At 36.0% G+C, this 11,629-nt stretch overlaps 1 protein-coding gene across 1 annotated transcript in view; it reads right to left on the bottom strand.

Annotated features, from left to right (window-relative positions):
- Positions 1–758: 758 nt before the first annotated feature.
- MRC1 (mannose receptor C-type 1) overlaps positions 759–11,629 on the bottom strand; it is a 105,167-nt gene continuing 94,296 nt past the window's right edge. The window contains exons 27-30 of the mRNA XM_032349534.1: positions 4,644–4,757; positions 3,949–4,113; positions 2,800–2,841; positions 759–1,693 (exon numbers count right to left, since the gene is read on the bottom strand). Of these exons, the coding sequence (XP_032205425.1) occupies positions 1,443–1,693; positions 2,800–2,841; positions 3,949–4,113; positions 4,644–4,757 (572 nt within the window). The 3' untranslated portion in view covers positions 759–1,442. The remainder of the gene's footprint in view (positions 1,694–2,799; positions 2,842–3,948; positions 4,114–4,643; positions 4,758–11,629) is intronic.

Below are 11,629 nucleotides of genomic sequence, written 5' to 3'. Positions count from 1 at the left end.
AAAAGCAACTTGCCCTCCACTGTTTCAAGTATGAGAGGGAATTGTTTGTGCTCAGCAACCTTTTCTACAACTACCTGCCTCTCACTTCCTATTTCTTTCCACCTGTTACTCATCTGAGTTGGGGTATTAGAAACTCCATCCTCATCCTACCCAATGTTCAGTTTCTTCATCTATTTTGAATTACAGACTTACCTGAAAATCTGCCATTTTCTTGCCAGAAAAGAAAAAAAAAGCAGGCACAAACACAAATTAGTACAGCATTATGCATGTAATTTTTGGACGTTCCCAGACCTCTTGACACTATGTGAGTCCAGTCCTGGGACTGCAGGTCTTGATAAAGGCGGTGATGAGCTGATAGTGTGGTAGCTGTGTGAGATACGAAACCTCCCAAGTATTATACAATGAACCAGGAAGCTTTATCTAAGGCAACATTTTTTAAGACAAAAAGGAATGATTAATCATTAAAGTGAGAAAAAGATATTTAGAGACCTAACTTTCAGTAACAGTGCCTTTGTTGAATTCTGACTTGAACCAGTGTTACAGGAGAAGATCTGGGGAAATTATGCAAGTCACTGTGGGGAAAAAAATTCATTTTATACCTATTTTAGCAACACATCTCTCCCAAATAGATGAAGGGTTTAAAGAATTCCTCTACTAATCATATTATTTATTTTCAAAGTAAAGTATATGGTAAAACAGATAAATAAGTCTTACTTAAAAGAAAATGGACATTTACCAAGATCACCAAAATACACATATATTAAAAATAGACCTTGTCTTTGATGTTTATTTCACATTATCTAAGTACATCCAGTTATGCAAATTTACATTTTTATTTCACATCTTTGTGTTCCCGATATACATATTACAGGACAAAGAACACCTTTGCAAGATTCAGCCTGGGAAACCCTGCTAGAAAAAAACAAGATTCTCAGCTGCCTCATTCTTTCTGCATGTGTACAAATACAATTCTAAGTAACTGAAGTAAAAATCAAGACTGGTAAGCGAAAACAGTGACTAAATTTTCATGCCACCTGAGGTTATCTGTACCTGAATTTTTAAACGGTCTTCTAATTACCGAACATTGCTTTGGGAGCTCCTTGATCTATTTCAGGAAGCTTAGGTCTTTGGGGTTCTTCTAACCCACATGCAGTTGATGCTGGCTACACACCAGTGATGCTTAAATTTTAAGTGGGCATTCTTGTGCTCTGTGTTCACCTAAGCTGTTTTTCAAGTGATAGTCCATATCCTTATCCCTCTTTCATGAAAATCCCTTGCCAGACTGGAACAGGAGCAATTATTTCTTCAATTAGGCAAAGAAAAAGGACAGTCCATTTCACTACCGTACAAATTTTTAAAGAAACAATCACATTGCATTAAAGACCTTAACATTTTAGTTATAATGTTATGAAATTCAAATATATCGAAATCCCATTAGGATACTAGATGCCTGCATGTTCATTCTGTTCAATGTTGCCCATGAGATCTTTCATATCACTAGTTCCTGGACTTGACCTGCTGTTAAAATAGAGAGTGTTCTCAAAAGTGCTTTCTTGAGGTAAAGGCACACGTCTTTTCTTATAAAAGAAATACGCCGCAAGGCCAGCACCCGCCACGATCAGGAGGACCACTATGACCACGACTCCTGCCATGCTAGAAGACGGTTTGGAAGGATCCATCTTCCTTGGGTCAGCTAGAAATAAACAAAATCGTGAGGAGAAAGATGGAGAGAGGCCAAAGATAGAATGCTATGGAGAACAAGACAACTTTCTTTTTGGAAAAGCTAAAATGCATAAATGTCCTTTCATGTCAAATATTCCTTGACATTGGTCAGGCAGAAATGCAGGACATGAAAACAGAGTCCACATGACCTAGAGGATTGTTTTAGGTGTAAGATTATTATTTAGTTGCAGGAATATTCCATTTGTTAGTTAATCAGGTTTTTTTTGTTGTTGTTGTTGCTTTTTAAGGATTTATTTATTTATTTGAGAGAGAGAAAGTGAGAGTGTGAGCAAGAACAAGGGGGAGGGACAGAGAGAATCTCAAGCAGACTCTGTACTGGGCAGTGAGCCCTGCACTGGGCTCGATCCCAGGACCCATGAGACCATGATCAAAGCCAAACCCAGGAGTCAGATGCTCAACCAACCGAGCCATCTAGGCGCCCTCTAAACATCGGTGTTTTAAAATAGGTACACCTGTTTCAAAATAATTTAATGGTGCTTACAAATACATCATAGGAAGATAAATAGATAATCATCATCATGATGATTTTAAAAAAGCAAAGGAGAAAACTAAAGAAAAGAGAAAATCAGAGTAGAGGGAATCTGAACTCATGAGTATAATTAGTTAATAAATAACGCCAAGGAGGCTAATAAGGAGATTCAAGCAAACCATTAATGTCACTCTGAGTTTTTCTAGCTGCTGACAAAAAGGGTGAAATAAGATCAGTTACCTGGTTCAAGTTGTCTATAAAAATAAAATTTAAAATATTGCTTTTTAAAAAAAGAAGAAAACCACAGGGATTCTGGAGAGGAATCTCTCCTGTGGTTTCTACAAGACACCTCTGTAATACAGCAATATTTTCAATAGTATCTATGGTAAAAACCCAAACCTGACTCCCAGGCCTGCTTTCCTAGAGCATCATTCAAGGGAGGCTGATGACGTATTGACAAAGGTTAATGTAAGTCACAATTCTACTGAATACAGGGGATATAGGAAGGTATTATTATGGTTTTTAAAACAAACAAACTGTATTGATATATTACGAGTACAGAACTTAAAATCTCATAGTGGTCTTACCTCTTGTTGTAACTGACGTATGTGTAGGTTCAGCGTCAACAACTGTTGGTGAAATAAAAAAAATTAATTAAATACTTATAAAACCCCAGAATAATTGCATGCAGATAGTGACTATTATTTGTTTCACAGATGCATGGAATCCTCCATATTTGGTCCATGGGGATATGATATGTAGAGTTAGATGATAGAGGAAAGATAACTAGAATTTAGAAGACCTATGTATGTATCCATCCATCCATCCATCCATCCATCCTGTATCAACATCCTACAACTGTAGGGAGAGTTTGAATACAATGAAATTTCTGAAAATACAATCCACTGAGTTGCATTTAACCCACTGTACTGACCCTCAAAATCTCCCAACCCATCCAAAAATAAGGCATTCTAGGCTGTTTTGAAATTGGTCCACTGAAGCCTAAGGCACCACAAGGCATTTGAAAGAAAAGTAAAATAAAACTCCAACACTCCACCGAAGTGTCTAAAACAGAGTTTTAGAAGACTAAAGAACAACACAATTCCTAAATAATAAAATCTACTGGGGGTAGAGTATTAATTTACCTAACTTATTTATTTAATTCTATTATCTAATTAATAATTTTATCTCTCGGGAAGGATATTATGTGAAGTGGAATGGCATAAAAATATTATTAAAGTCTAGAGAGTACTACATCGTGGGCATAGAACATTATTAATTCCCTCAGTTCTTGTATTTACATGATCTGCTGCTTAATCTCAGAAGGAGATTTAACTGGTCTTACATGATTTATCCCACAGTGAATTCTGATCCCTCTCCAGAACCCCAATCCCTTCTGGTTTGGTGGAGAGGGCAAACTTTACCCCTTTTTCCTTTTATGCCATAAGGCTTTGCAAGCTGACTCCTCAAACCACCTGCAACTCTATAATCTGTATGTCTGGGGATCCCATCATAAATGTATGGATATATCTAAGTCATTATGTCAGCTTCGCTCACAGAGTTTGTCCCCTCAGAGCTGTGGACAACTGATCACCGGGGTTTTATCGCTTACATGGGGGAGAGCTTGTATAACAGGATCCATAACCACATTATAATCCCACACCTGACCCCTTAATATTTGAAAGAAACTAGGATGGACTTCGAACACAGGTACTGCAAGGAGAATTCATACTTACTTTTTGGCCTTTTACAAATATATCCTTTGTAGGAAGAACAGTGAATATTATTCCAAAATCCAGAAGATGCAGATAAAGCTACACAATCATTTCGTTCACCGGAAGGATCTCCTGTGTTCCAGTTCACAAAGGAGACTGGATTGTTGTTTATCCACAGCCATTTTCCTGATGATCAAATAAAGTCAGTAAATCAGAGGTTAAAAATCAGCCATCTTAAAATAAATTCCACTTATTCATGCAAAATTTCTAAACGTATTATTTTATACTATAATGACTGTTGTTGACAACCAGACTTTTAGTATGCAATATTATAATAACCAATTATTACAGAGAAAAAAGACTGAAAAGATTATGTTTCTTACTAGCATTATTTGAAAACTGATTCCTAATTAGTACAAAAATATATACTTAAGCATCCCTATTTTTTTCTTCCTGGCAAAAGAGAGAAATTATTTTTTAACTCTTCTTAAACTAATTCAGCTACAGAAAACACTTTAAATCAACAGCTTTCAAGATAGCATAATATGAAGTCATTTAAAATTTCAGTTCTTATTTTAAATGGAAGTATAAGTTTGAATTTCTAAACTCTTCACAAATTTATCATTATTTAAGGCAAGACTTTCTGGAACAGAAAACTTTTTTTGCACAGAACACTTTGAAATGTTTGTGATTAAATAATTGTTCTGCAAATTTACCTTCAACATTTCTGAACAATCCTATCCAAAAATTGGTTTTGCTTTGAAGTGGCTCTACTCGATAAGACAGAAAACTTGATTCAGCAGCACTTTCAATGGAAACCAAGGAGGATCCTGCAAAGTAAAAAAAAAAAAACAACATTGATGGAATGACATTTAAGTAGCTAATAATATTTTTATAATGACAGTATTGATAGAGCAATAAAAATCACCCCAACATCTCCACTTAAGGGGAAGAATGTCAAAACGTGGACATTTATCTTCTCCAAGTTTCACTTTCCCTGCTAAAAGTAAGATTTGGAGGGGAGGTTGCCTGGCTGGCTCAGATGATTAAGTGGCCAATTCTTGATTTGGGCTAAGGTCATGATCTCAGGGTCATGAGATCAGACCCTGAACTGAGCTCTATGCTGACTGTGGAGCCTGCTTAATATTCTCTCTCTCCCTTTCCCTCTGCCCCTCCCCTGCTCATGCTCATTAAAAAAAAATTTTTTAAGCATAATTTATTTTTTGAATTATTTTTATTAACATTGGGGTACAGGTCCAAGAATCATCAGGCTTATGCATTTCACAGCACTCACTATAGCACGTTGGGGAGGCCCAATGTCCATAACCAAGCCACCCTCTCCCTAACCCCCACTTCCCAGCAGCCCTCAGTTTATTTTGTGAGATTAAGAGTCTCTTACAGTTTGTCTCCCTCTCAATGCCATCTTGTTTCATTTTTACCTTCCCTACCCCCCAACAACCCCCGCCCTGTCTCTTAACTTCCTCAGAGAAATTTGAGGAAATTATCAGAGAGATCATATGATAATTGTCTTTCTCTGATTGATTTATTTCACTCAGCACAATACCTTCTCGTTCTATCCATGTCAGTTGCAAGAGGCAAGATTTCATTTTTTTGATGGTTGCATAGTATTCCATTGTATATATATCTTCTTTATTCATTCAACTGTAGATGGACATCTAGGCTCTTTTCATAGTTTGGCTATTGTGGACATTGCTTCTATAAACATTCAAGTGCACGTGCCCTTTCAGATCACTACATTTGTATATTTGGGGTAAGTACCCAGTAGTGCAATTGCTGGGTTGTAGGGTAGCTCTATTTTCAACTTTTTGAGGAACCTCCATGCTGTTTTCCAGAGTGGTTGCACCAGCTTGCATTCCCACCAACAGTGTAGGAGGGTTCCCCTTTCTCCGCATCCTCGCCAGCATTTGCCATTTCCTGACTTGTTAATTTTAGCCATTCTTACTGGTGTGAGGTGGTATCTCACTGTGGTTTTGATTTGTATTTCCCTGATTTAAGCATAATTTTTGTATAAGACACTGAACGAGCTGCTGAAAGACATGCAAAGACCAGTAGGACGTGTCTTTTTTTTTTTTTTTTAAACTCTGCTGTAATGTTTCACCGGTACTGCAAGCTCAACATGTATAAAACAAAACTCATAAAATTCTTGTCCTGAAATATTATTTCTCCTTAGTGCTTTATGTATCAGTGAATGGCAGTGGCAGCATCTGTCCACTGGCTCAAGCCTAAACATGAGAATCATTCTCGACTTCCACACTTTCTAGTGCCTATTACGCCCAAATTCTGTTGATTTTACTGTTTAAATATTTGTCACATCTGTCTGCTTCTCTATGTTTCTACTACCTTTACCTAAGAATGGCCACTAGTATCTCACATTCAAATTACTGCAATAGCTCTCATGGTAGACCGAATCTAAGATGGCTCACTTTGATCCCTGCCTCCTGATATTTAAGTATTTATGTAATATTCCCTTTGGAGGGGGGTTTGGTTGTAGCAATGTGTCTGTGTGTGTGTTTTTTTCTATTTGACTACAGTTGACACACAATATTACATTAGTTTCAGGTGTACAAATTAGTGACTTGACAAGTTGATATATTATACTGTGTTCACCAGAAGTACAGTTACCCTCTGTCCAATTATATCACTATTATATTATCACTGCATTCCTTATGTTCTGCTTTTATTCCCTTTAGTTACCAATTCCTTAACTGGAGGCCTGTATCTCTCCCTCTCTCATGTTCACCCATTTTGCCCAACATGCTACTACCTCCCTCCCCTCTGGCAACCATCAGTTTGTTCTCTGTATTTATAGTTCTGATTCTGCTTTTTGATTGTTTATTCCTTTTTTAGATTCCATTTATGAATGGAATCATATGGTATTTGTCTGACTTATTTCACTTGGCAAAATACCCTCTAGGTCCATTGTGTTTCTAAAAAAAAAAGAAAGCACAATCTCATCCTTTTCATGGCTGTGTAATATTCCATTTCATATATACCTATATTACACATTTTTCCTTATCTACTTGTCTAATGATGGACATGTAAGTTGCTTCCATGTCTTGGCTATTATAAATAAGGCTACAATAAACATAGGGGTACATATATCTTTTTGAGGTAGTGTTTTTGTTTTCTCTGGGTAAATACTCAATAGTGGAATTATGGGATGATACAATAGTGCTATTTTTAATTTTTTGAGGAATTTCCATACTGTTTTTCCACAGTGGCTGCAGCAATTTACATTCCCAGCAACAGTGTTTGAGGGTTTCTTTTCCTCTACATCCTCACCAACGCTTGTTATTTCTTTTCTTTTTTATTTTAGCCATTCTGACAGGTGTGAGATGGTATCTCATTGTGGCTTTGATTTTTACCTCCCTAATGATTAGTGATGTTGAGCATCTTTCCATGTGTCTATTAGCCATCTGGATGTCTTCTTTGGAAAAATGTCTATTCAGGTCATCGTAGAGTGTGTCTTAACAAGGTTATGGCTCAGGAGATAGCATAGATAGATGGATGGATTTGAAGAGAAAATAGGTTTGATATGTAACTGACATGTCAAATGGAGAGAAGGTTTTTTTTAGGTGGAGCAACTAAAGGAGACCATGCAGAAAAAGAATTTAAGATATTGAGAAGCATAGGATTTCAAGTGGAATGAATAGAAAATAATTCCAAGAAGAGAAGGAATGAGAGAGGAGACAGAGAGAGAGAGGGAAGCCTAGAGCTTCTTTGAGAACATGGCATGCAGATACATGGATTCCTCTGTATTTGGTTCATGACGATACGACATAGACAAATCATGGATAGATAGACCTATCTACTGGGAGGAACTTAGAGTGTTACTAGATGGCTCAGTTTGGATGGACTACTCTGGTCAACATGTGAAAAAAGACTTGGGTTAGGCCTCTCTGCAGATGGAAACAGATTGGTATTTAAGGTAGTGATAAAGAACACTTAGTTTTTTTAGGCAGCAGGGTTAATTATTAATCTTGCTCTTACGTATAGGACTGTACAAAGTAAAAAGAGAGAGGAAAACTGAAAGACTGGTTAGATTACTATGACATCAACATCTCTCATTACATTAGAGTTGATTCAGTATCAGCATTAGAGTTTAGAGTAAAAATCTATAGCTTTATAATAATAACAACTAATATATTTTAAGCACTTTATGCCAGATATTTCACATTGTGTATTACAAGTATGATCTCACTAGAAATTTACAATTATCTTATTAAATGAGCACTACTGTTACCTCGCTTTATAGATAAGGACCCAAAAGTACAGAGGGGAAGTAATTTGTCAAGATCCCAATGATAGCAGAGGGCATGATCCAGGCATTCTGAATCTCAGAACCCTACACTAAACTCTATGCCTGCATCACATGGTACTGAGTCCTGGATGATCCCCTTGGTGATTGTTTTTATTGCATGATTGCATATTTCATTGTTTAATATATTTCAAAGACAACAACCAATTCAAAATATTTTGGACATGTTTTGATAAATGAGAATCATTTATTTTATTTATGGGAAAACATGTTACCTAAAATTGAAAACAAATTTCTCCATATTCATTGCAAGTTAAAACTTGCATTGAAAACTTGGATAAAGTGTGAACTTCATGGTGTTTTAACTTGTTCTAATTTCATTGTCTTATCCTCAGCTCTCTGTTTACCTTAAAAACAAATAGCACCCAAATCACAGTGAAACCAGCAGCCTAGAAGCCACCAGAATACTCAGAATGGGGTTGGAGCTCTTTCAAAGTCCCAATTCAAAGAATTTCCATTATTTTATCTGACAGTTCCATGGAAAGTCTCACTTGCAAAGTTTGGCTTTATTTATCCTAATTCAGAACTCAACAGTGTAAACAGCCTTCTTCCTGATGGCATTTTTCTTTTTTTTTTTTTTAAGATTTTATTTATTCATTTGACAGATGGAGATCACAAGCAGGCAGAGAGAGAGGAGAAAGCAGGCTCTCTGAGGAGCAGAGAGCCAGATGTGGGGCTCGATCCCAGGACCCTGGGATCCAGACCTGAGCCGAAGGCAGAGGTTTTAACCCACCACCCACCCAGGCGCCCCCTGATGGCATTTTTCAAAAACTTTCAGTGGCAATTGTCTAACATCACAGATGCCCGAGGCAGGGATAACAGGTGAGGAAAAGAGAATAACAAAGAAAAAAAACTTAAAAGGAAAAATGGGAATAAGCAGTCCACAGGGAGCTCCAAAAAACTTCAATCCATTCTTGGGACTCTAGAAGGCCACAGACATGTACTGGGGCATGTACGCACCCAAGATGACATGCATGTTTATGAAAAATCTGAGGGACTCCTAAGCTCTCACCACTGGCTGACCTTGAGTGTCTGCACAAACAGGAAGGGAGGACTAAGGCAGAGTTTTAAACTACTTGAATGAATGTGGAAGGCAGTACCTTCGGGCAGAGTCCCTCAGGAAACCCTGGGAGACTTACTGGTTCTAGGCATTTAAGGAAATCTGTTCCCAACCATGAGCTGACCACTAAATTAAGTAAGCAGTGACTGCAGTGATCACACATGAAAAAGAATACAAGCTTTACAGAATTAGTGAAGGAAAATCACTAAACCAGAGAAAAAACAACAAACAGGAACAACAGCATACTCGGTAGAATGCAAAGAATCTCATTATGAGAGTTGCCCATCATGTTATTTAAAATGTCCAGTTTTCAACAAAAAAATATAGGAAATAGAAAAAAAAAACAAGAAAATATGACCCATACCCAAGAAAAGAAGCATTTAATACCGACTGTTTCTGAGAAAGCCACACCTTTGATATACCAAAGACCAGACAGGTATGTTAAAGAAATAAAGGAAAACGTGTAAAGAATGGGAAAAAAATAAGTATGAGTAATATCTTACCAAATAGAGAATATTAAGAGGGAGACAGAAATTATTTCTTAAAATTTTGGAGTTGAAAAATCACAATAATTGAAAGGAAAAATTTACTAGAGCAGCCTAAGAGAAGATTTGATTAAGCAAAAGAAAGAGCCAAAAAAAAAAAAAAAAGCAGGTGAATTGAAATTATCCAGTCTGTCCAGTCTGAATAATGGGGGGGAGGGGAATTGACAGAGCCTCAGAGATTTGTGGGACATCATCAAGTGTATCAAAATATACATAATGGGGGTCTGAGAAGGAAAAGAGAAAAAGGCAAAAAGAATACTTAAAGAAATAATGGTCAAAAATTCTGAAATTTGGGGTGCCTGGGTGGCTCAATCATTAAGCATCTGCCTTTGGTTCAGGTCATGATCCCAGGGTCCTGGGATCAAGCTTCAAGTTGGGCTTCCTGTTCAGTGGGAAGCCTGTGGCTCCTTCTCCACTCCCCCTCTTGTGCTCCCTCTCTCACTGTGTCTCTCTTTGTCAAATACATAAATAAAATCTTTTAAAAAATAAAATTTTTAAAAATTCTGAAATTTGACAAAAAACAATGTATACATCTAGGAAACTCCACATTTATCCAAATTCCAAGTAAGTTAAAGGAAATTCACACCACAAACTGTCAAAAGAAAGAGATTCTTAAAATCAGCAAGAGAGAAGTGACTCATCATGTACAAGAGAACCTCAAAAAAACTAACACTGATTTCTCAACAGAAACCATGGGGGCCAGAGGGCAGTGCACGAGATACTCAAAAGGCTGGAAAAGAAATACTCAAAAGGCTGGAAAAGAAAATGATTGTTGACCAACAACTTTCTATCCAGCAACACTATACTTCAGAAATGAGGGAAAAAAATAAATTCATAGTTAAACAAAAATGGAGAGAAATTGTCACAAGCAGATATATGCTACAAGAAATACTAAAGAGAGTTTTTGAGGCTGAAGTGAAAGTATACTTGACAGAAACTCAAATCCACATGAAGATATAATAAGCACTAATAAAGGTACCTATCTAAGTGAAAATAAGAGACTATTCATTTATTTTTTGTTTATAACTCATTTTTTTAATAACAAGGAAATTAAAATGGTACACTAGAGATTATCTATTTAACATGAAAGAAAGTGGAAATGGAGAAATAGAGGAGCCAAAAGACACAAGATATATGGCAAATAAGTAAAGTGGCAGATGTAAATCCTACCCTATCAATAATTATATTAAATATAAATGGATTAACTGCTATAATAAAAAACAGATTGGTAGAATAAATTTAACATTAAAATAAGAAAATAAAAATAAATTTTAAAATTATCTAATTATACGTCACCTGCAAAATACACACTTGAGATTCAAAGACACAAAAAGATTGAAAGTAAGAGCATGGAAAGAGATATACCATGCAAATAGTAACTTAAAAAAAGTTGAAGTAGCTATACTGATACTGGACAAAATAAATTTTTAGACAAAAATTGTTGCTAGACACAAATAAGGACATGTATAATGATTAAATTTTCATTTCATTAAGAAGATATAACAATAATAGGCACATATATAACATACATATGTAAGAAGATAGAGCAATTATAGACATATATATGTAACATACACAATATGTATGTCCCATACATATATTCTATATATATATAACAGATATGTATGTATGTATTTGTGTGTGTGTGTATATATATATATATATATATAACATATCTATAATACCTTTCTATATAACATATCTATAACAATTAAAGACACACATGATGTTACATAGATATGATAGTAGAAATGAAGA

The sequence above is a fragment of the Mustela erminea genome, chromosome 6 (genome assembly GCF_009829155.1).
Source record: "Mustela erminea isolate mMusErm1 chromosome 6, mMusErm1.Pri, whole genome shotgun sequence".
NCBI lineage: Eukaryota > Metazoa > Chordata > Mammalia > Carnivora > Mustelidae > Mustela > Mustela erminea.
This window is presented reverse-complemented; position numbering and strand designations above follow the sequence as displayed.